At 49.6% G+C, this 25,046-nt stretch overlaps 2 protein-coding genes across 6 annotated transcripts in view; one reads left to right on the top strand and one right to left on the bottom strand.

Moving 5' to 3' along the window:
• Nucleotides 1-4,865: 4,865 nt before the first annotated feature.
• PAQR3 (progestin and adipoQ receptor family member 3) lies at nucleotides 4,866-11,705 on the top strand. 2 transcript variants are annotated; one of them, XM_032109028.1, is made up of 7 exons: nucleotides 4,868-5,181; nucleotides 5,270-5,432; nucleotides 6,485-6,640; nucleotides 7,354-7,551; nucleotides 8,963-9,053; nucleotides 9,361-9,509; nucleotides 9,941-11,705. In XM_032109028.1, the coding sequence occupies exons 1-6, from the start codon at nucleotides 4,997-4,999 to the stop codon at nucleotides 9,501-9,503; spliced, it is 936 nt and encodes a 311-aa protein (XP_031964919.1). In that variant the 5' UTR covers nucleotides 4,868-4,996; the 3' UTR covers nucleotides 9,504-9,509; nucleotides 9,941-11,705. The 2 variants fall into 2 exon arrangements, with proteins under 2 accessions (XP_031964920.1, XP_031964919.1); XM_032109029.1 differs by lacking the exon at nucleotides 9,361-9,509 and having other exon boundaries at nucleotides 4,866-5,181.
• Nucleotides 11,706-12,297: 592 nt separating this feature from the next.
• The window catches only part of BMP2K (BMP2 inducible kinase), a 50,352-nt gene continuing 37,603 nt past the window's right edge, over nucleotides 12,298-25,046 (bottom strand). For all 4 annotated transcript variants that reach the window (XM_032109020.1, XM_032109023.1, XM_032109021.1 and 1 more), the window contains one exon: nucleotides 12,298-17,575. In XM_032109020.1, coding sequence (XP_031964911.1) covers nucleotides 16,167-17,575 — 1,409 coding nt within the window. In that variant the 3' untranslated portion in view covers nucleotides 12,298-16,166. The remainder of the gene's footprint in view (nucleotides 17,576-25,046) is intronic.

Genomic DNA, 25,046 nt, shown 5'->3' with positions numbered 1-25,046 from the left:
AGAGAATTTATCGCACCACTGACAGATGCTGAGATTCAGAAGCTGGAGAGGAAAGCCAAAGGGATTGAATCAAAAAACAAAAACGCGCCCCCCCCCCCCCCACCCCCCCCCCCCCCAAAAAAAAAGGAAAAAAAAAAAAAAGGGAAAGAAGAGCCCTACCAAACCAAGTCGCTTCAGTGCACACATCACATGGCATCTCTCCATGGGGAGAGGAAAGAGAGCCGAGTCCCCACGCAGATGTCAGCAGGTCTGTCTGGGGCACTCCTGGAAGCTGCTCAGTGCTAAACTAAGGAGCTGCAGGAAACCACGGGGAACTTGGCCACAAAACTGCTAGTGGGGACAGTGGGAGGAGAGAAGACCTTCAGGGAAGAGGACCTTGAAACCAAGCTTTCTTGGTATTAAAGTCATTATCAAACACAAAGTACTTGCATTCCTAGTGCTCTCTCATGAAGGGAATTGGCGGATCAGGGGTGTCCTGAGATTTTTATTCTTGCACACACACACACACTCTCTCTCTTTCAAAGCCTCTTTGACTCCCACAAGGCTACAAATCTTAGTTTCTTGTATGTGACTCCACTGCATACCAACATCCAGGAATCCATTGCACAGCTGCCATGGCTACTTCCAAGAACTGGAGACAGGATTCCTATCTTGTACATGGCAAGGGGCTTTAATATCTCCCCTCCTGATGTCACACATGGCCTGGTGCACGCAGACACTCCATGCACACAAACAGCTACATGGTCTCCGTGGCCATAAAACAGTGCCTATACTTCATCCACAAGTTTTGTCAAATTGCTGCACACAGGATTCCAATATATCTCTCCTGCTTCCTGTCCCCAGGGAAAACACAACTGTGTTTATCACAGGCAAAGAAACCCTGAGCTATCCACCAACACCGCTGTAGGCACAATGCAAAGGAAGATATGCAGTGCCTTGCGCCAACATTCCCAGATGCATTTTCCTAACTAAGGCAGCCTGATAAAAGACTTAATTCCTGGGCACTAATCTGTCTTTTCTGGAAAATTCAGAGCAAGCTGAATTCTCCCAGAGCAGCGGATTCCAACAGTGGAAAAAGAAGTCCCAGAGCACCTCGCGTTTCCTTACTTGTAAGGTGAGAAGCCCCCGAACAAAACTCGGGAGGAGGCATTTTGCCGGGCACTTCAGAGGAGGATCAACCTGGGAGCCACGGCAATTTTAGGAACACCAGCACCGCCCCGATGCGCACTGCTAGGGGTCTGCAAGGCGCGGCCCCGCCGGGTCGAGCCCCGAGTTCTATGGAATGAGGACGAGGCTACCGAGGCAGCTGGCGGGAGGCAGGCCCAGGTGCGGCGGCAGGACGGGCGGGAGCGTGGAGCAAGGCTGACACCTGCAGGGAGAGCTGGGCATGACGGGGAGGATGCCCCGACCCCCGCCTGCCCCGGGTCCTCCTGTCACCGAGCTCCTCCCGCCCCGCAGCACGGCCGGGAGGGGCCGCCTACAGACAGGGAAAGCAGGAGCGGAAGAAACAGTTTCAGTGCCCCAAAAATCAGCACCGCGAATATTTCCAGCCTTTCAGTTTTAAAATTGAACCACTTTGGGGTTTGCTTACATTCTGCCATCAACATTTAAGATATTTGGTTGGGATCATTGTTCTTCCCCCGGCTGCTCACTGGAAAACCAGAGCATAAATGGAGCAGGGCACAAAAAGATCCTGTTGGATCTCACACAGTCCGACCAGGTTTCCTTACCAGCTCGGCTCTAATGGCAGAGTCACTTAGGGAACCTCTTGTTCCCGAAGTAATTTAAACGTGGTGCAGACACACAGTAGCAGCTTCAGCAGGTGCCTCGGGAAGGTCCCGGGACAAAGGATTCCCGGGCGTTTGTAACCTCCCAGGCTGAGCCCCCAGTCTGGGAGCTTCCTGCTGAGCCATCGGCTCTTGCTGTGTCTCGGCGTGCCTCGTCACCCGCCCAGAGCCGCAGAGCCCCGAGCCCTTGGTGAGGCACAGGGTCAGGTCACGGCTCCTTGCCGGAGGCGTCGGCCAATACTCCACCCTGGGCACAACCTGCAGCTGCCCCCTGAACTACCGCTCCGAATGTGCTCCTCAGCAGGCAGGGAGGGCGAACACCCTCTCTGAAAGCCTTCCCTACCTCTATCTGCACAGCTGACTCCAGTCCCAACAGAAAAGTACGGAACCTCTCAAGCGTATTCATCTTTTCTCCCAATTAATCTTACCTGTCAGTAAAATTCGGGACCCAGTGTAGGAATGAGGGCAAGCTACTTACTTACCCAGGAAGGTCAATTTAGGTCAAAGCTACCTTGCACCGATGGCTAATTTCAATCCCTTACACATACAACACAACTGTTCAATAAGCTCAAAATAAATAGTGTAAGTAATTAATTTAAAGCTGCCCTAATTGTTTCTCAATCTTCCCTATTAATTTAACCTATAACACTCCTCCTATCAAAGCTTCAAAGCTCTAACTTAACAGCCAATTAAAGCTTCTTTAAAAAAAAAAAAAGTGCTGTCAGCGCTGATTTCTTCTGACTGAACCCCTTGAAGCACTTGGGAGTTCATCGGAATTGCACCGGGCTTAGAACCAAAGTGCTTTTTCCAGGTACGATGCTCTCAGTAAGCTAATGAGACAATGGACAATTAAAATTAATTAAGGTTTTTAACTTGGTAGCAACTTTCTGATCACCATTTGGCTTGATGAAAGTGGTTTGACACTGGAGCAAACAAGAAATCTCTGGATCTGTCAGCGGGAGCTGGCAGGAGTGCACACAGTTTTCCCACAGCTCACTGATATCCGGGGCTCTCTCTCACAACAGCTACAGCTGAGGATCTCCCCACAGAATGTGTTTTCTCTATGTTTCTTTCCTAAATTGGTGTTATTAATTTCATTAGTAGCAAGCTTAGGCGAAGGGAAAATCCTGAACCAGAGAAGCAGTATGCAAAAGAAAACAGAAACAAAGTAAAACGGGAATGAACCACTCTGGGTCAGGCTCCAAATACATCCCGGGAAGTTGAGACACAGGCAAGTATGTTAAAGCTAAGCCTGCTCAAATATAATTGTGAACAGGATTCCTCTGGGAAACTCCAAGGTCCTAGGGTTACGTGAGGGGGAAAAGGTGCCCAGCGCGCAGAGCAGCCGCGCAGGAGGGAGGAGGAGCTGCCAGCAGGTCTGCAGGGGCAGGAACAACAGCGCTCTCAGGGCACTGACACTGAAATCTCAGTGATTGGTACAAATATTCGAGAGCTGCTGCTGACCAAATCCAGCTTAATATGGGGAACCAAACAGCGTAACACAAATCTGGGGGTGACACAGCACAGCTGGTTCTGTTGAACACCTGGCCTTGACTGTCAGTGTGGATTTTAAACTCCCATCATCCCCATCTTTTACTCCATACTACACACCTCTCCCATGGGAAAACCCCACACACTCCTCACACTGTGTGGTTTAATGAAATCAAAGACCTTTGTAGAGGCCTTCTCCACACAACCTTGAAACCGGAAGTCTTATTATACCTAGGGAATTACTGCTTTTCCCCCACCTTTTTTTTTTTTTTTTTTTCTTTTTTTAATTAGCAAAAAAAACCATTAAAAGCAGCTGGTAAACTACCTACAGCTTTTCTTACTGAGGCAATGCAAACCTTTGGAAGAGTCTTCCTCGTTACTAAGACTTTTTTGGTACTTCGCAGAGTACCCTGGGAAACCCCCAAAATACTTGTAATCATGATCTCACTTAACCAGACATTGCTCTTGCACAACGCAATTGCCCTTCCCGCCGGGAATGACAGCCCTCGGTGTTGTTCAACCTGACCGGTGTGTTCCTGGCCTCTCTCACTAAGGTTTGCAGCCTCGGGCCTACCTGAGAGGAATGGCTGAGTGGCTCAAAGGCACGTCTCTGTTGTTTTGGGGGGCTGAAGGGTCCAGGGGGGCCCCAGGAGGTCCCCGTGAGTTCAGAGGTTCTGAGGAGTCCTGGAGGGCCCTGGAAGGTCTGAGTCTGAGGCACCCCAGGAGTCTGAGGAGTCCACGGTACCTCAGGGAGTCCTGGAAGTCTGAGGGATCCTGGAGGGACTGAGGGGCCCCAGGGTGTCCCAGAGGGTCGTGAGGGTCTCAGAGCTCTGAGGGGCCCCAGGAGTCTGAGACGCCCTGGGGGGTCCTCACAGGTCTGAGGGCTTTGAGGGGTCCTGGCAGATCGGAGGGATCCTGGAAATCTGAGAGGTCTGAGGCACTCCAGTGGTCTGAGGAGTCCAAGGCACCTCAGGGGTTCGAGGCCTGAGGGCTCTGACGGGCCCGGGAGAGCGGGGCGGGGGGAGGGGGAGCAGGGTCCCAAAGGTCTGAGGGACTCTGAGGAGTCCTGGATGCCTGAGGAGTCTGAGGCACCTCGGGGGATCCCGGCGGGTCTGAGGGCTCTGCCGGGTCCTGGGCGGTCCCTGCACGTCTGAGGGGTCCCAGAGGTCTGAGGGCTCTGAGGGGTCCCGGGAGTCTGAGGCGCCCCGAGGGATGCTGGCAGGTCTGAGGGCTCTGAGGGTTCGTGGAGGTCTGAAGAGTCCAAGGAGCCCTGAGGGGTCCGGGAAGTCTGAGAGGTCCGGGAGGTCTGAGAGCTCTGAGGGGCCCTGGGGGGTTCCGGCAGGTCTGAGGGCTCTGAGGGGTCCCGGAAGTCCGAGGCACCCGGGGGGTTCCGGCGCCTCTGAGACCTCTGAGGAGTCCTGGAGATCTGAGGAGCGCAAAGCGCCCGGACAGGTCCGGGAAGCCAGAGAGGAGCCGCCGGCGCTGCGGGGCTGTGAGGGGGGCCCGGCGGAGGCTCTCGGGCGCCCCCTCGCGGTCATTGGAGGCACAGCACGAGGCGGAGCCGCGCGGTGACGCCATTGGTGGGCGCCACGCGGTGACATCATCACAGCCGTTCCCGGCGCCGCTGCCGGTGCCGCTCCCAATCCCGATCCCGATCCCGATCCCGGCCCCTGGCCCGTGAGGGCGGCTTGGGGCGGTCCGATGCGGCGGCGAGCAGGATGCACCAGAAGCTGCTGCGCAGCGCGCACTACATCGAGCTGGGCAGCTACCAGTACTGGCCGGTGCTGGTGCCCCGCGGCATCCGGCTCTACACGTACGAGCAGATCCCGGTGTTCCTGAAGGACAACCCCTACATCACCGATGGATACCGCGCCTACCTGCCCTCCCGCCTCTGCATCAAGAGGTGAGCGCGCCCCGAGGGCCCGGGCCTCCCCTGTCCCCGCCGCCGCTCACCGCCTGCCCCGCCCTGTGTCTCCCTCCCTCTCCCTCAGCCTCTTCATCCTCTCCAACGAGACCGTCAACATCTGGAGCCACCTGCTCGGCTTCCTGCTCTTCTTCACGCTGGGCATCTACGACCTGACGGCCGTGCTGCCGGCGGCCGGCGCCTCCCGCGAGGACTTCGTCATCTGCTCCGTCTGCCTCTTCTGCTTCCAGGTAGGCGCCGGCAACAGGGCAGTGTCGAGCCCCTCCCGCTGTGCGGGCTCGGGTCACTCCGGGGACAGCGCGGTTTGAGTGGCATCGCTCTTCGAGGTAGAAGCCGCTGTGGTGGCGTCGGATTTCACCTGGAATAAGCTGGGGAAAACCGAGCACAGCTGGCACAGGAGAGAGTCAGTGGTAAACAAGTGCTTTGTCCAGGCCGTGTCTCAGAGCTTCTGCAGCTTGAGGGGGGCCTGACGTGGCTCCAGACGGCACCAGGTCCTGCTGGAAAGGGCCAAGCACCGGAGCACAGAGATCAGCCGTGGCCTGATGGTCGGGAAGGGCAGGAGGGCTGGTGACTTCTTACTTGTCAGATGAATCTGTTTCCACAGCAGACTTCAGGTGTGTCGCCGATGGGCCACTGCAGCTCCTGTGAAGTACACTGTCCTTGCAAGAGCACAGAAAGCCAAAGGCACCATTTGTGTTCTCTGCGGGGTACAGGATGCCTCTGTACAGCCCCAAGTGGGGAAAACTCCCTTGCTGGCTGGGAAAGCACTGCTCTAGTGCTCCTCCCTGCTCTTGCAGAAGGTCACAGAGAACCAAACATTTCTCAGGGAAAAGATTTTAAGCCGGCCTAGGAGCAAACAAGCAGCCTGTGCATAAGAGTTAAATTTCTGTGTGTTCCCTCAGTAAAGGCACACAGTGGGTGCTGGGCAGTCAGGGCAGATTTGGGCTTTGGGCTCTGCCTGTGGCAGTTTGGCCCAGCGGAATTCATCATCCCCCTGTACTGGTGCAGATGTGTGTCCCTGGAGCACTGTCAGCTCACTCAGCCTCACAAGCCCACTTTTCTTACTTGTGCAACTGGTTATCATGGTTTGCAGTGTCCTGCTCCTCCTCTCCCTGCCAGAGAAGCTTTATGGCTGGCTGGCAGGGATCACAAGTGCCTGCACCAAGGTGCACTGCACAACACGTCACGGGCCAGGCGCCTGCGCCAGCTGCAGAGCTGAAGCTTGCTGTGCTCCCTGCTCCTTTTCAAGGAATTAATCCTCCTCCTCTGGCCCTCTGTGTAGGTCTGTATGCTTTGCTCAGTAGGATATCACCTGTTCTGCTGTCACCGCTCGGAGAAGACCAGCCGGCGCTGGATGGCACTGGATTATGCGGGAATTTCCATCGGGATCCTGGGCTGCTATGTGTCAGGCGTGTTCTATGCCTTCTACTGCAGTAATGTGAGTCAGGAGCACATGTCCTTGCAGGGTTTAGTTCCTGTGGTCTCACTGTAGTTTCCATGCTGCAGGAAGGGGGTTCAGTGCAGGTGTCCAAACAGAACAGGAGTGGGGAGACAGGGATGGGAAGTGGAACACGTCCCTCTGACCCTGGCAGAACTGTGCTGGCTGAAGAGACAGGCAAATGCAGGTTTTCGTTTCCAACTGTTGATCGCACAAGCCTCAAGAAAATATTCAAATTCCTCTCAAGGCAGGGAAACTTTACAGGTCCTACCAGTATCCGGTGCCTGATGCTGATCATGGGATGTGTCCCATCACAGGTACTTTATTCAAACAGCATTGCCCACGAGGTAGCTGCTTATTTTCTCTCCATCTAATAGAGGATGAGTAAATGAGTTCCCTTCCAAGGCCTGCTGTGGATATGGCTGTCCAGGACCTGAGCTGGGCTGGCGAGGCACAGGTGCATTGAAAGCATTTGGTGCAGGAAGTGCTTGGAATGAAGGCTGTGGTGCCAGGTGCCCCTGAGCAACAGAGTCCCTTCCCCTCAGTGCCAGCTGACAAACACAGGGCCCTGCACTCAGACCCACGGCTGGTGCTTGCAGCAGGGACAGGTTTGAGGTATCGCTGTGCTCAGTCACTGAAATTTCCTGCCCAGAGCTGACTTTTGCCTGTGATAACAAACCCACAACCTTGCCTTTGTTTCTTTTTGCCCTCAGTACTGGCGCCAGGTGTATTTGATCACTGTGCTGGCCATGATCCTGGCAGTGTTTTTTGCTCAGATCCACCCCAGTTACCTCACACAGCAGTGGCACAGGCTGCGCTCCATCATTTTCTGTTCCGTGTCTGGGTATGGAATCATTCCCACCATCCACTGGGTTTGGCTTAATGGCGGCGTTGGTGCATCCATTGTACAGGTAAAAAAAAAAAAAAAGTCAGTAAGATTCCCTTTTGCTTTTCACTTGCTGTCTTCCTTGAGTCTTCTTACACTTGGGGAAACAATGGGGAAGCAGGAAGAGTTAAAATTCCTTTAAGGACAGAATGCTTTTGGTCAATATGATCCACATGGGAACACTGAGAAATGTGTTGAGAGGGGGTTGACAGCTTGGGAAGCTTCATTCTGCTGTGTTGCCCTAAAGTTGCACAGTGAGAAGGAAAGCTGGATCCAGGTGTGCCTGTGCCTGCACACAGAGCAACCTGTGCGGGCAGACCGCAGGGCAGGGCGCCAGGTGCTGAGGTGGCTGTGGAGCAGGAAGGAGCCAGTCAGGCTGCATGAGTGCTCGGGGCTGGCCACCCCCGCAGCTCCAGAGGACAACCAGGAGATGGGATGATGGGACGATTATTTGTTTCCTCTTCTGTTCCCTAGGTTGGCAGCAGAAATCAGCATTTATCTGCTCAGCCCTCTGTCTCCTACGCAATCCTCCGCTAACAGCTCTTTCATGTTACTGTTTTCCTGTTTGTTTCACGACTTGGAATTATGCTGTGCAAGCAGCAGCCCAGTACAGCCAAAGGCAGTCCAGTGTGCCCCAGTATGAACCCCCGTGAAATTGCTGCAGTTACCCAGGGACACCTGATGGTGCTGAAGAAAATGTTTCCTTTTCGCAGTGAGCACAAACTGCACACGCCAGGGCTGGCCTGGATGGAAGGCTGTCCCCTGGGGTGAGGGTTCAGCCTAGTCCAGAACTGCTGTGGAATGTGGCAGAGCACCATTTGGAAATGTATGTGGCCTTTATACAGGACATTTCACAATGGCCCTCTAAAAATCCTATCAGTAGCAGTTGTGCCCCAACAATTCCCCATTTGGCTTCCCCTAGGATAGCAGGATGGTGTCTATGGTACACATTTTATTTCCATACTTCAGAAAAATGGCCCACTTTTGGTAACAAAACATGCTGCTAATAACAAAATCCATCTGGTGACTGAGTTGCTGGTTACTGACCACCCAGTGTGAGCAGTCCTGCGGGCTTTGGTGCAGCAGCTGCAATCCCAGCTTAAGTGGGATATGCAGTGCAGTGTCCGTCACCCTGGCTGTTCTGTGTAGGGTCAGGGGAGTGGCAGGCGTCCTTTCACGGACAGATGCCATGTCTGCTGTAGGCTGAACTGAGTAGTTTGTGTGTAGAAGGCAGAGAGGCTGGAATACAAGACGTTTCTGCCCACTCAGGCTTTCCCGGAGTTTGGCATTTGCGTCCCCGTTGGTTGTATGCACAGCTGACACAGGCAGGGAAGGAAAATGCAGTGCTGTCGTGCCTTTTCCTTTTTTATCTTTAGGGACATTTTTTTCTGGTTTTGCCTTCTAACAGAATAGGAGAGCTTCCTTTTCTTTTGCAGGAGTTTGCTCCGCGGGTAGTTGTCATGTACTTCATCGCTGCTGTAGCTTTTCTCTTCTATATTTCCAAAGTTCCAGAAAGATACTTCCCAGGTAGGAAATTCTCTTCTGGCTGATTTTTTTCTGCAGTTAAGCTTCCTGCAGTGTCACAGTTCTTGCTGTGGGTCCTGAACTTCCTAGGAGAGAGGCGACTGAGCATGCTCCCCATGCAGTGTTCCCATACAGAGTAAAACAGTGGGAAGAGGCAGACAACTTCCATCGAGTTCGTTAAAGAACTTTCCCCGTCACCCCTCAAGGGCAGGGTAGCGTGGAGCTCTGCAGGAGGCTGATTGCTGATTGCACTGCATGCACTGGGGCTGCATTTTACAGCTGAACTCCCTGCCCCTGTTCTCCCCCGCAGGCCAGCTGAACTACCTCGGCTCGAGCCACCAAGTGTGGCACATCCTGGCAGTGGTGATGCTGTACTGGTGGCACCAGTCCACGGTGTACATCATGCAGTACCGACACAGCAAGCCCTGCCCCGAGTACGGCGCGGACTTGTGAGCCAAGGTACGGCCATTACCACCCTCGGGGAATAGGATACTCTAACCACAAGCTTCAGGAATCCTGGCCTGAACCTCAGGTCGCTGCCCCCGAGTGGGTGCTGACTGGTGCAATGCTTGCTGTAAAGAAAAAGCAGGGATGTGATGCCAGGCACTCTGCCCACCTGTGCTGCTGCACTGGCTGAAGCTCTGTGGAGCTGCTGGCTCCTTGAGCAGTTTTAGAGCAGGCTGGGCTAAGCCCTGCCGGACCACTTCCAGCTCAGTGTCACAATCTTAATAATCTCAAACCATCATTAGTACTTGGCCCTAAGTAGCCTTTCCCTCAGGCTTTTGTCAGGTTTTCAGTCTGCTTAGCATTGATGTGGATGTTGTGGAAATCAGATGAGTTGCTAATTACATGTGCATAGTGATTTACCTCCTTTCCCTGCTCTGTTTCAGAGGCAGCACAAGAGGATTTGTGACTCTGAGGGTCTGGACCTCATGTGATGAGCTGTGCTGTCAAGTACTGAGGCAGTTCCTTTCCTGACTCCTGGACTGTTACCCCTTGCTGGGACAAAGTGTAACTGCAAGCTTTGGTAAACCCAACAGCACTGCCGGGGATCTGAGGGGCATTTCTTTCTCAGCCACTTCCTGCTCTACAGTCAAGTACCAAACATCTTCCTGGAGCAGGACAGCAGGAGGCTGAGCTACCTTGGCATGCAGATCCCAGCAAGATGTTTTGTTGCGTGGCAGACATGAACGGCTCAAGCCAAGGGTGCTCAGGCCCGGACTCCAAGTTTTCAGGTGGTGTGCACACTTAGGAGAACACTCGTGACAGCGTGCCTGTAAAATTGTGAGAACTGTGGGACCCGGTCCTGGATCCGAACCACAGCCCCATGGGCTGTGCATCCGTTAGCCTTTGCCTGGAAGATGTGCTTATGCTTCAGCGTTGGCACAGGAACATATGAACTGGAATGCAGTGGATTTGTGCCCTGCTCTGGACAAGCTCTTTTCCGTTCCCTGGGAGCTAAGATCACATGAAAGCCAGCACACCTAGATCTTCATTGCAGATCTTCCCCCAAGGGGGGTAGTGCCATTGCTTGAAGAAATTTCTCTAGATCCCTTCAGTAATCTGGAATCAGTATTCCGAAATATTCCAGGAGTAGCACTAAGCCTGCGTGTCCATGGTTGTTGCTGTTTCACAATCAGTGAACCTGCTCGGATGCAAATTCCTGACCTTTGGCCTTTCCATGTGCACAAAGTGATACTGCGCTCGTAGACACCGCTATCCAAAAGGACTTGCTGCCACAATCCTGCCACAGTGCAAAGGCTGTCTGGAGTTTCAGGATGTGTTGTGGAACCATCTCTTATAAAATTAACACCAGGGAGCCATGAAATACCCTAGTTATTGGGTAGCTGTAGCTCAGCACAGTTAAGCTCCAGGGGTGCCAGTCTTCCAAACAGCACTGAAGTCCTTTGGACTTTGAGGTTAGAGGCAATGATGCTGTTAGGATTAATCCTAAGTGGCTTTGTCCCTGTGGAAGGGGCTTCCCCATACTCCACTGGGAGAGGCTGGCTTTGTGCAGTGACTTCCTGAGGGCAGGCAGGCTCTGTTAGTCCCCCAGAGCTGCCTGTCCCAGGGCTAAGGCAGGGGAGTAGGGCTCGTTCTCCGGTCAGGGTGTGCCAAGGACATGGGGAGTGGTGGTGGAAGCTTGTGGACAGGCACCTGGACTCCTTGGGCATGGAGAAGGCATGGAGAGGCTGGTTTTGGTGCTTTTTGTTGTTTTGTTTTTTTTTAACTCCAGAAACAAGTATTGACAAAACTGACTCTGTGTTAACCATTCAGCTCCCGGAGCTTTAAGCCTTTCAGTGTAAACACTGAATTTTTAATGATTTTCTTTTAACTTGACAGCCAAGCAAGTTTCAAGTGCACTAATTACTACTACTGACGCCTGACAAGGAACTTGCAAGTATAGAAGTCTGTTTCCAGTGTTATGTGTACAGCAATACTCGAAGAATGTGTCTGTGCTCTGAAATAGTACTGACTTTAGCGTTGGCTAATGTATTTTTTTAATGGAAACTCTTAACTACTCTAGCAGTTTTCACCAGGTAAGGAAACTGATTGCCAAGCTGTGCATTTTTACTTGACACAATTTATCAAGCTGCATGATGGTCTTTGGTGTACAGACTGAACCTATAAATAAATTCCAGTTCATTGACTGTTTCCTTGGAGTAACATCATTCGTGCATCTCATGCAGCAAAACCATAGATGTGAATGGCTCAGCCACGGAACTTGTGCCACATCCTGTGGGTTACATAGACGGGGAATTTTGGGGTAGCATCTCTAGTTGAATTTGCTGATGAACTCGGCTTTGCAGCCTACTACCACTATTCTTTATTAACAGTCCTGCTGCTGCTTTTTCTGTTCTTGACCATTTCCATTCTTACCTCAGCTCACCCAAGAGTAAAATCAATACAAGGAGCGTTCAAAAAACCTGCTCCAGTAAACAACTGCAGGAAGGGGCTCAAACCACAGTACAGTTCTGTCCAGAAGTGCAGAGCTCAGTCCACAGCAGTGGCATTGGGAACCGCACAGGACCTTCCTGAAGGAAGGGTTTAAGGAGTAACACTGAGCCGAAGGAATTCAAAATAACACATGATCCACAGATTTTTAACCAGTTGGACAAAGCAAGATGACTGGGCAGCAAATATAACTATTTAAAACACTTTTAAGAGAGACACAGGTGCTTACAGCCACAAAATCATTCAGCAGCAGCAGCAGCTTATAACGAGTACATCAAAGCCTACACATGAATACTTCACAATGCAGTGCTAAAGAGACCTGCAAAGGCACTGTTACCAGGTTCTTTTATTTAACAACTCCAAGGATTTTGTGACATACATCAGCTTCACAAAAGAAGTTAAAAGTTCTCGCTTTAGTAGTACACAAAACAGCTTTAAAACTCAAAGTCTAACAAGAAGTGGAAGTGTAGTTCAGGAAAGTGCACTTAAAAGCTGAATGCCAGCAATTTTAAAATCGTTTTTATGCTCTTTAGTACTAGGTGATGCCTCAGTCACAACTTTAGCCATACACACACTCTTCTTGATTTCCTTTCAAAATAAGCACTGTGGAACAGTAACACAGCAGCCACCCTTGGTGCTTAACTCATATTCACTCAAGTCACAAACATGATTGTGGCTGCTGGGTTACCAAAACCACAGCAACTCCAAGGGGTACGTGATGTGTGCGAGCATGTGTATATTTTATATATATTTCTCATATATAAAAATACACTATATAGTATAAAAAACTCCAGAGAAACTCTTATTCTCACAGTAGCAAATATATCAACTTATTTTCACAGTACTTGGTTTTACTAACTGGGACACCCAGAATGATTAGAAACTTTTTCCTCCAACGCTGGTGCTCACAGAGCCCCCTGCCACACAGAGGGCAGCCAAAGCATTAATTATATTAAGTATACACCTCAGGGCCCTTTGAGTCCGCAGACAAACAAAACTACCTGGTTTTTCTTTCAATGACCACAACCACTAGGGGCTTCTTAGTACCTTGGGACAGACGGTCTCTCCAGCAGCTGATCCTAGAAGGCCTGTGCTCCAGTCCCTCAGCACGCAGAAGGACAAGCTGTAAAAATCCACTGCGGTTTTTGCCTGGAAGGGAAGTGTCAACCCCTTACCTTGCCCTCTTCCTGCCACAGGCAGCACGTACATGCCTGCCTACTGCAGCAAGGGCTTTCCTGATTCCAGCGAAGGTCACGTTGCACACCGCACACCCTGAACAAAGGCGAAGGATATCCCGTTCCCAGATAGTCACATCTTTCACCTCCTTTGAATAGTGGATAGTGGCTGAAAATAACCCCAAACTTGGGTTTAGTTGTGCATAAACTACATATACCAGGCAAAGTCAGCTTAGCAGGGTGCACCAATCTCATATCGACCATGAGAAAGGATAAAATAACTAGCTCTAGAGACAAAAACGTTACATTTAAGCAAAAACCTGTTTGGCATCTTGAGTATGAAGAACCAGGTTTGTTAAGGCCATTAGGAGGCAAGTATCACAGGCCGTAAGTCATCCACCAGAGATGTTATGCCAGCTCTAGAGCCACTGGGGTCTGCCGTTTGCCTCATCTCTCCCTTCAGCTTTGCTGTGCTGCAATACAAGCGCGTGCAGACCCTCTGCCAAAACCCCCTGCAGCACTTCTCAGCCTGGAGTCTGGGGGTAAACCAACAACACATGAACGCATTTCCTTCTATTTTTAATTTACCTGATCACTTCTGCCCACACTGGATCTGCTGATGCCCGGCCTCCTCCCTGTGTGTCCAACAGCCCCCACCTCTCTTCCTGGGCCCTGGAGCCAAGCCCCAGTGCCATGCGCATCGTTAACCCTTCCCGCTGCTTTCACACTGGGAAGGCAAGGCTTTGGCAAGGACCAGCCACATTTAGGACCATGGTTTTACTCTCGTTTTGTGTCCACCCCACTGCTCCATTTGTCATCTCACTCTGTTCCAAGAGCTCTTCAGGCAGGTAACAGCTCTGAAGGACACTGAAAAGGCAGCTCATAAGCATGCACAGAGGGGAGGGGAAAAAGGAAAAAGACAGTTAACCTGAGTGTCAGAAATGCTACAAAAATTGGCAAGTGCTTCTTGCAGCCTTTGGCACCAAACAGGTGAGAAGAGCAGTAATAAAGCCTGGAAAGTCCTGTATTGAAACATTTCTACTCAATCTCCTAAGGGCTTAACTTCTAAGCCTGGAAAAGGCACACTGAAGCAGGCACAGCTGGAATATTCCACTTACACCCTGTGAGAAATGAAACTGAGCAAGATGAAGGTTGTACAGATGGTGTACAGATGGCTATGAGCAACTTTCGGATTCCGGGGCTAAGGGAAGCAATCTCACATACATCCTAGTCGGCATTTTATCCAACTGACCGTCACCAAAGGGGTCACGTGATTTGTTTTCAATGTGTTTTCAGTGAATATTGTAAGGGATCAAATCCCCCCCTAAGAGATCTCAGGATCACAGATCTCCTGTATATCCAGCAGGAGGCTTTGGGGGAAAAAAAGCTCACAACCCTGAGTATTTCACTTCACCTGTGATGGGGGGAACATGAGGACACCCGGCCACAAACAGTGATGTCCTCCACATACGAACACCCAGCTACCTACTCCTCAGCCTCCACTGGAGCAGGACAGAAAGGTGAGACAAGCCGAGGAACCACCTCCTTCCGTGTCCTTGTGAAGATGGCTGTGGAACCCAGGCAGACGGGCTGGGCTGTCCTGAGGGGCGTGGGCTCTGCAGACGGTGTCCGTGGCTCAGGACAAGCTGCGAGGCAGCGGAGCTGTCCCACCTACACACAGCACCAACTTCCACACCACAGGAAGGAAACTCTTGTGCTCAGCAGTGTTCACACCTCCTCCCATCACCTGAGGCACCTCCTGGGGTCCCTCACGCCTCCGAGGTCCTGGGCAGAGGGGACCCATAAGGCTCCTGCCCGTAAGGCTCCGTGGGGTGAAAAGCAGCTCAGTGGTCCGGCAGCCACCAGCTCCTGCTGGAACACAGCTGGGGCAGGAAGCTCATCCAAAGCTCAGTGCATTTAGCAAACCTTAAAAGAGCATTAGGTTACAGTCATTTCATAAAACTACTGTGGTAAAAAAAAACCCCATGTTTGAGAGAACACACATTTTCTTGAAAATAAAATCCAAGATGAAAACAGACACAAATCCCACTTCGTAATCAAATCAATCCAATGGCTGCACCTCACAGTGAACTCTCCAAGTCATCTGAAACACTCCATATGTGCCCAAGGACAACTCCTCTTCCAGTGTGCTGAGGAGTCTCCCAAGTGCTGCAATTCCAGCCGTGTACCTGCTGGCTCACCCCTACATTCAGGCTTCTCACAGATCAGTAAATTATCTACTTCTTTAGTTTTGACTCTACATTTCCAGTTTGCTATTTTACATTAATGGCACTTACTATTAAAAAAAAAAATAATTAAAAAATGACCATTTAGGCACACCAAAAAAACCATCTGCCTTTCATCTCTGCAGCTGCATAGAAGTCTGCAAGGTCCCAAGCCATAGCTGTGCTCTGGAATTCTAGGCCACAGCCCCATGAGGATGTGGTTGCTTTATTTCTATGATTAATAAAGGTAGTTTTCACCTAGGAAGCAAAGACTTGACTATTTCCAGCATATAATCTGGATTTTAGTATGTCTTGGTTCTTAGGTCTGCTGAGACACAAAGAAGCACCACAGTTCATTAGCCCCCTGTACATATGAAAAACATTTCCCATGTGCTCCCTGCCTCTTCCGCTCCACATGGGCACAGGGCAGAGGGATGGAAAGGCAACACCACAGTGCAGAATGACAGTATGTCCCAGGGCCCCAAGTCAGTGACAGGGACTCATATCCAATTCCTTGTTTCATTCTGGGAGCCATCTGCCCTAAGAAAACAATGCTCCTGCTTTGTTTCTCTTTTTCTCAAAAAGATCCCAATCAGAATTAGCCATCATTTGCAATCCGATCGTGCACGCAGGCCACTGCCTCCTCAACCTGAACAAGCTGTACAACCCAGGGCCCTGGCATTTCAACCACATAAATTACTCCACTAAACCTTTATTAAGGGACTTGGAGAGGTGGAGTGGGGGGAACCCATTGGAAGCCTTTACTGTTTGGAAGGAAACGGAGCTGCTCCAAAGGGATCTAACTCCAGCGCCTGCTGTGGTTGGCTCTGTGTACTCTGCACGACCAGCTCTGTGAAGGGCACCGCACCAAAGTCATCTGTTTTCAGCCCGTCCCCACCGTGAACGGCCCCGTGAAAGGAGCTCTGCCTTGGCCTGCCAGCCATGGTGCCATGGTCCCCGCAGCTGTCCCCAAAGCCCTGGTGCTGGGCATGGCGCATCAGGTCTGGCGGGTGGAAGGGTTTGGCTCCAAAAGGATCCAGCAGAGTCTCATCCGCCTGCAGAGGGTTGGCTCGATCCTTGCTGTCAGTCAAGGCCACACTGATGTTCTCCTTGGAGTCCGAGATGGTCAGGAACTCATTGCTGCTCTGGGAGTCCCTGCGGCCGGCCTTCCTGTGCCGGCGGGCGCGCTCTGGGGTGCGGTAGCTGGGTTTCAGCCCCTTCTTTGTGGTGGTGGGGGTGCCGTGATGGCGCTTCCCATTGTTCTTGGACACCTCCTGCTTCATGCGCCTCTGGCGGGAAGACAGCTTCTGCAGGTTCCGCTGCTGCTTCACCTTCTGCTGCTGCTGCTGGCTCCCTGTGATCTCCTCAAACGGAACCAGCCCAAACAGGTCCTCTCTGCTCCCAGCAGACCTGGGGAGAAGGGACGGCTGAAACGGGGTGCAGCCAAAGATATCCACGCTCCGTGGAGAGGTGGGGGAGAGCAGAGGCTCCATCCCCGACCCCTGCCCATCTTGCTGGGGCACCTTTTTGCTGAAGGGAGCCTTTGTGAAAACATCAAAGTCATCCTGCTCTTGGCCCTGAGAAGAAACATCTTTCTCCATCTTCTCTCTTGCCTGAGGCTGCAGAGTGAAAAAGGGCACAGCTCCAAACACATCAAATTCTTGGCCAGGGTTGATCAGAGTGCTTGGCACCTCAGGCAGGGACATAGGCACTGAACTGGGCTCTGTGATTTCACCGCTGCCCACACCATCTCTGAACCGAGTGCTCAGGAGCCCTTCCACACATTTTTGCTTGGTACGGTCACAATCAGAATCAGAGCTCTGTTTTTCCTCCTCCTCTTCCTCCACCTCTTCCTCAGAATCCATGAGGAGAGGTCGGTGGCCTAAATTCTCCGGTTCTGTATCATTGTCATCATTGAAGTCTCCATTCTCTCCATGCAAGACTTCTTCATCCTCCTGTTCTTCTTCTTCCTCACTGCTCTTGGGAGAAGGAGGATCAGATTCAAAATCACTCTCTGACTCCTCACCACCTTTTGTCACGTGTGCCTCTGCACTTTTCCTCCCTGGCCGGGGATCTCTAAATGCATGGCTCAGTTTTCCAGCCTTTGTTGGGGTCCCTAAGATATTTCCTGGATTGCTGGCTGAGTTATCCACTTGTTTTCCAGAGGAACCTGCAGGTCCAAAGAAAAAAGCAAAAGAAAACTTAAAACATACAAAGGCAAAATTTACTCCACACACCCCACAGCCACACATCCCAGGAGCTATGCAAACATATATCCTGTACTTACGGAGTGAAATAAACTAAAAATCAGATCTGATAGTTCAAACAACACTTATAAAATCAACAGTCAGAGCTGCCAGCTTTACTTCTTGAGCACAAGGGGCCTGGAAATACAGTACCAACATTTTTGGGGCACGGAGACGGGGCTAATGGACACAGCTGATCTCTGGAGACAGCTTTTCAAAACCAGTCATTATACAGCTACAGCAAGATTTAAACACTTTACTTTTCTATATTATTTTTTTTTAAGCAGACAAGCTATTTTGGGGTGTGCTTCTACTTTGATAGTCTGCTCTGACAAACAACGATCTAGTCATGAGAGCAGCTCCTTCTAACTCCCACAGCAACTGAGGTACAAAGAGCTCTTGCTTTACCTGAAGTTTGAGAAAAATGCTTTCTGCTTTTTGTCTAAGTGCAATCTGTCAGCTCAGCTTCTCTATGGCAAGGAAATTTATCTACTCATTTTCCTCTGCCTGCTTCCTCCCCCCTATTCACTGACAGCTACTACTGAACGAACAATTCACTCATGAGTCTTCCGTGGTGCGGTTGCCTTGGGAACACTGGAAGCAGTAAAAATTTTGCAGCAGTACAAAAAAAGAGATGGCAAGAGCAGGCAGAGCAGGGGAGGCTGCATAGTGGCACTGGCACAGCTGTCGTCACTTCGCAAGCCCAGTTTCTCCCTGTGTCAGAGCCCCGTGCTGTGGGGAGATGTTTTCAGAAGTGTAACTGACTTGGATTTCTACTGGAAGAGAAGGAGCAGCAGGAAAATAAAAACACCCCAGTCTCCACTGGGTAAAGCACATTTGCCCTTGAGATGTCCTCTTCTCTTGGCCACAGATAAGGTGCATAATGTTACATGTAACACCAACAACAGCAGTGAGAAGTCACTTCCTGGCAGGCACAGAGCCACTGCCCAAAACCTGTGTGCCACTCTGCCCAGGGAGGCTGTCACAGGCACCCTGGCACTGGGGATGAGCTTCTCATACCTCCAGCATCTGACACCAGCTGGGGCTGGGGCTCCTCCTGTTCAAGCAGTTATTAGAGTACTCTACCCAGAGCACTGCACTGGAGCCCTGACCTCACTCAACCAAAACGAATGTCTTCCACTTAGGGCTTTGTTACCCAAACACTGACATTTAACGCACTCCATGTGTTCAATGGATTGAAAAAGCTAGGGAGGGCTGCAGGCATCCACTACTTCTCAAAAAAATGTCTTCAGCCAGAATCCAGATCATAACTCTTGTTCTTGCAATATACAAAATATTTTCCCAGCTAATTCCTTCTTTCACAAGGAAACTAGCAACTTCCAGGCCAAGTCAGATTCTTTTCTTTCTATGCTCCAGTTTTACAAGAGCCATTTCTTCCATTTTTAAAGGGAATTAACAGCTGATTTCCTCATCCACCAGCTTCCTCACCCCTCTGCAGTTACACTTAAAACAATCAAAATTCAGCAGCAATACAATTTATGTATGGATTTAAGAACAGGATGACCAGAATGACTAAAAACATCAGGTGATTAGGGCTTTGAGCTGTTTCTTCTTGCCTTCTGGTGTCAGATTGCTTCTTATCTATTGTAATTTTAAATACTACATATTTGCTTTAGCCACTAAATTAGAATCTGGATTATTTTGCTGCTTACTTTAGATTTCCCAAAGGTACAGCCTTCACATTGCACTATATAACCCTCTATCCTCCAAATCCTACTGTTTCCAATATTTACTGGAACACTAATGTTAGCATAAATGCAAATAGATTTAAAAGAAGAAAAAGGGACTATTTCTAGGCTAGATGTTAACACCACTTACACAACAAAAGGCCCAAACCTTTTCTCTATGTCCATATCCACAAGAGTTTACAGTCCCAAGGAATGGTTAGACTTTGCACTTAATCTCAATATGCAGTTAACAACTAATACAGCTTTTTTTTTTTTCAAGGAAGAACTGAACCACAGTGTTATCTGATATACCTGACTTCCCAAAAGGTTTAAATATTATTTGTTAAGTGCTGCCACAGAAAACAAACTGTAACGGGCACTGACGAGACAGAACACCCAACCTCTACCAAGAGCAGCTGAGCTGCTGAAGGGGCCATCTGAGGCACACGAGGTGCAGCTCTCAGCCCCAGACCTCTCCAGACAGATGGTACAGCAAAGAGGACGTTTCCCACAGCACACTCCATGGGCTGGCACTGGCACCCCAGCTGCTCCAGCATCCCAACAGACCTGCCCGTTATTCAGAACTGTGATTCTTGCTGGCCACACACAGCCAATGATCTTGAGAATCGGGCATCAAGACAAGCCAGCCTTTCAGGAGTCTGTATTAACACCCTAAGCTTCCTCTCTTGAGTCTAACAACTAGAATCTCCAGAGGAACTCGGATGAAGCCAGGAACAATTCACTGAGCAATCCCTCTTGCTGGAGACATGCATCCACAGCAACACAGAAGCCAGATGTTTTCCCCCTGTATTTGGAGCTCTGAACCACTCTTCAAGGAAATGCTGAGCACCTTCCTGGCTGACAGAGGCAGACACAGGGGAAGTGCTTGAATAGCCAACGAGAATAGTGAAAGTCTGATGTACTTGTTCATTTTTACTTTGCCCACAGCAGTCTGTCCTGGCCCCAGTCAGTTCTGTGGGCTCTTGCTCCACTGAGGGCAATGCCACGGCACGCTAGATGCAGCACACACCACCAGCCTTTGTGCTGGCAGGAATGAGGCACCCTTCAGAAAAGGGAAGCTTGAGGTGTGTATTTGTAAAGGTCTGCCCCTGCACATGAGAAAAGATGGTCCAAAATATCTCCATTTTGAGGCCACTCAAAGACACAGCAAGACGACTTTTTCCTGTTCCAACACCATCACAGAACAGCCAATAACTGCATCTCAGCTCAGCAGTGGTTTCTGAACACGGTTTCCAAATTTCTAGCTCTTTAGCTGAGATTCCTCCGTCTCCAGTCTCCTTGCCAGAGTATCAGTGTGACTTGCTTATTGCAGCAGGAAACCAGTGTCTAGGTATTGTGTAGACTGGGAATTATCCAACAGTGATTAGAAACTCAAAACCTCCACTAAGAGCTCACTATTATCAGAGTTGCAGAGCCAGCACACATGACCCTACATCAACAATGTCACCTGGAAAGCAGGTGGCACGCATCAGATGATGCTGTGAGCAGCAACTGCTCCTGAAACGTGGGTTTGAAGAAAACACTTTTACTCCAAGGAGTATTACCAGAAAGGTCACGTCGCTGCTCCCAAACTGGAATGCGTTAGGAAAGAGCAAGTATTTCGCTTTATCCTTCCATGTGTGTTGAGGTGTTAGAAACAACTAGACCTACCTGCTCTGAGCAGAAACTACTCTAAGATACTCATTTTACACACTTTTAGCCCTACCTGGCCAACCCAGGGAGAACAATCCATCTCTGCACCCACCTTTGCAGCTGCAGTGGCTTCAAGTTAGCCCCAGGAACATGGATAAAAACTGCATCAGGCAAGAATCAAAACCAAACCAAAAATAACCTCCCTAGAACTATCATTTTTTAAACTAAGCTAGGATAGTTTGGTTTTCTACGCTACAGTTGCCCCTGTTTCAGTGCTAATGAAGTTAGCAAATGAAATAAAGAGCACTACACACAGAAACAATCCCCCAAAAGGGAAAAGCCCCTGCTTAATGACAGTTGAATGCTTTGGCCAAACAGATTTCCAAACTGAAGTGTCGTGTCATGTCCATTTCGTGCAATCTTGTCAGGCTACACTGCTGCAGAGACGTTCAGATACATATTTATATGGCAATGCTGCACACTGGTGAGCAACATCTGTTTGCAATGTGCTGTTCAGATTACCACACTTCTAATCAGGTTTGCAGCTTGTAGGGAACAATTGTTCTTTGCTCAAATGCGAGCCAGGTGGAACATCTTTAATCATATAAGAAGATCCCAATCTTCAAGGAAATTTTCTGTTCTGATGTTCTTTTTTGAGACACAGGATTATAAGAGGATGAATTCCCTCTAACAACTGCAGTAATTACATGCCTTCTGCGGGTCCCCCATTTTAGGGTATTGCGGGGGTGGCCCAAGAGTGGGGCATAAGAGCTTTAAGCTCCCTTGGAATTGGGAACATACTGCCACCATCATTTCATAACAATTTGCCACATGTCAGCCCAAGGATTACCGGCGGGCTGCAACTAAATCTGCACCAGTTCTCTGACAACAGCCAGGGCAGCAGCTGCTCAACACTGTAATGGATTTACACGTCTCATCACCTCTATGTTCAAGAGCAACAGAAATGGAAGAACACCACCACACTTGTGCCTGGCAGCTACTGACGACATTCTTTTAAATAATTAATCCAGAGATTCAAGTGCAATACAAAAAAAATACTGCAACGTGCCTATGACTGCTCCAAGATGTGAAAAAACTTTTTAAAAATCAGAAGACCAATTTGGACAGAAAAAGCAGACCCTTGGCAGAGCCCAGACACACCATTTATACCTAGGATGGGTGAACAATTTCAGGTTACTTAGGAAGTGATACCTAGAACAGCTGAAGCTTAAGATGATCTTGATACAGGGAAATACCCTGAATCTGCATTCAGCAAGCACTACAAATATCTGAAGTTACAGCCAAGAAGATATAGAGTGACATCAGCAAAACTGTCAGTGAGTACAAATATTGATAAGAACTTACTCTAGAGGTCAAGTTACCTAAACCTGAAACGCTGTTACCACAGCCAGATCACTGCACAGGTCTGGGCATCTTTAAACAATCAACATCAGCTGTCAAAGAAACACGAACTGTTGGCAGGAGCACTTTTCAAGTTGTAAAAGCGGCTCAAGTCTTTTTTCGTTTCTTCTGGTCTGGTATTAATAATTTTTTCTTAAATTCTAGTGAGCTGTGTCTCACTTAAAGGCCCAGACTGCACAGTGGTGCCAGGGCTCCACAGCCGTGGTACAGAACTTGCAGTGGTGTGAAACCCTGTTAGAAGCAGTACACAAAAAAACAACGGAAGGAATAATCAACCCCCATGTCTGTTCCTGCCAGAACATCATACGTTTCCGCTGTGACGTGGTGCACACCCAGCAGCACCTACTGCAGCAGGGGATTCTCAGGGGTGTGTCCAAGGCTCCAGATGATTCCCATGGCACTGCTGTCTGGCACACAGCCAGCTGGTTTTCTACAAGATCCACATAGCTGGGACAGTACACACCACACCACAAAGCCCCTCTTATTCCAAGACAGACACCTGCAGCGACCATTTGAAGACACCACCGCATCACCGAGTGTGGGAAGCCTGGAAGTCACAAGGAAGCTGCTACAGAACTGGACTCATTTTTATTCAGTCTCTGCACAGAGAACAGGTCTGCAGTGGCTCAGAAGGGGTTACCCCATGGAGGCTACAAAAACCAAGTGACTTGATCACGTCTACAGCACACATGATGTGTACCAACATTCAACAGAACTGTTAATGAGATGACCTGAACCAAAACCCTATCCCAAGATCCAAGCCAGGAGACAGCTCACAGAGATTCCCCACAAGCACACCAAATGCCTGAAACAGCTTCAGGCAACATTTCCCAACACCTCCACTTTGCACACAGCCCATCCATATAATTTTGAGTGTTACCTCAATGCTTGTATTCCTTCTGGGAATCACAGTATTGAGCTGAGGGAAGCAAAAGGCCATCCTAGCCTGGCTTCATCCCATAGACATTAGTGTGAATAAAGGCAAGATGACCAAAGGCACCAAGTACAACTCACCAGCAAACTATACTATATTCATGACATTTCCTTCTTACATTTGAAAGCAGCACAAAATGTGTTTCTCCTGAGCTTCTGAAACACTTGATAGTAACCAAGGGGATTACAACACAAGCTGGTTAACACAGACTTGAATCAAAAACTTCCATTCCAAAATGCTGACCACAGGAGATGTTTTTTTCCACTGTCACCATCCAGTTTTGGGCATTCCAGAACCAGGATCTGTTTTCCGCATGTGAAGTGCCTAAGTGCCCCAGTGCTGGCCATTCAATTGTGCTGTCTTCTCTCTCTTTCATTAAGAAGTTTGCAATGTCAGGTTTGTTTCTATCAGATCAAGCACTGGAATTCTTTTCCAGGGCCGAGTTTCTTTTCCAGTCATCTCAGGTCTTAGGGCACTACCATTTTCCACAAAAATTCAGGCATAAAGTAGTGTGTGTAGCAAATTTACTTGTGAGAATGCTTTTAATAGGATACACACCAAGGGTGAGAGACATCAAGAACTTCCACAGTGCTTCCCTATTTCCCAGATAGAGAGGAACCCAACACCCATTAGTTCATTTCACACCTCCTTCCGTCTGTGCATGCCAAGGGACACATGTTGCTGCTGGCTCTCCATTCCCACGGGACAAGAATAAGCACAGAAGGTCTGACAGACAAGCAGCTATAGTCCATCCAATTCCAGGTTCCTTTTCCTGGTGATCCTTGTAGCAGTGCCAGCCTGAAATGCACTCGCAGCTCCACAGAGAATATCCCAAGTCACAGCAGCCCATAGACTTTCCCAGCGATGACTGAAGGTTTCCAATTCCAGCCTCTGCTGCTCCCTTGCCTCACCTTCCCAGACACACATTAACATACCTGGTGACACTTACGTTGCCAGATGACCAGCACTTGATGTTGGTAAGTCAAAAGACAACACACGATATTCATCATCTTGCAGCTCTCTCTCAAAAGGTGACAGGAACCAGTTTATTACTGAGTGCAGAGCTGCTTTCAGCAGAGAACCCTTAAGCCTCCAGAACAGGAGGAATCCGCTGGGTGACTCTACTGAGCCACAGCCCTCATACACCATTTAGACATCAGACTAATGCCACAGCAAGGAAAACCAAGCAGAAAAGACCCAACCTTTGAGCTGGAACTGTGGCCAATACAGTAGAACACAACTTCAGTAAGAACTGTCACTTTTCAAGAAAGTCAATTTTATTTACTTTAAAGATCCTGTGTTTATAAGGTCAACATTTCATCTCATTGTAATTCAACAAGTCAGAATTCAGTAGCCAGAGCCCATGGCAAACAGTGCTAACAATCTTCACATTTGGCCCAAGACACGTTACAGTAAGGAAACGAAGCTTGTGCTTTAACAAGATCCGAGAGTCTCTCTCGCAAATGCTGGAACCCCCTGTTCCACTTGCCGAGCAGTCACCTGACCTTGGATGCCCTGAGTAAGGGACACAGGTGGTTTACTTCTCAGTTACATGTTTCACAATCACGAGGAACAAACCAGAAAGAACATGTCACACGAGCATTAAGTACAAGCGGACATCAAAATATTAGGGAGGCACATTTGTCAAGCTTGCCCCAGAAAGCCCTCAGCTAGAAATTAAATATGTCCAAGTCTGTC

The sequence above is a fragment of the Corvus moneduloides genome, chromosome 5, assembly GCF_009650955.1.
Source record: "Corvus moneduloides isolate bCorMon1 chromosome 5, bCorMon1.pri, whole genome shotgun sequence".
In the NCBI taxonomy this organism is placed as follows: domain Eukaryota; kingdom Metazoa; phylum Chordata; class Aves; order Passeriformes; family Corvidae; genus Corvus; species Corvus moneduloides.
Note: the sequence above shows the minus strand (reverse complement) of the source record. Positions and strands in the feature narration are given on the sequence as shown.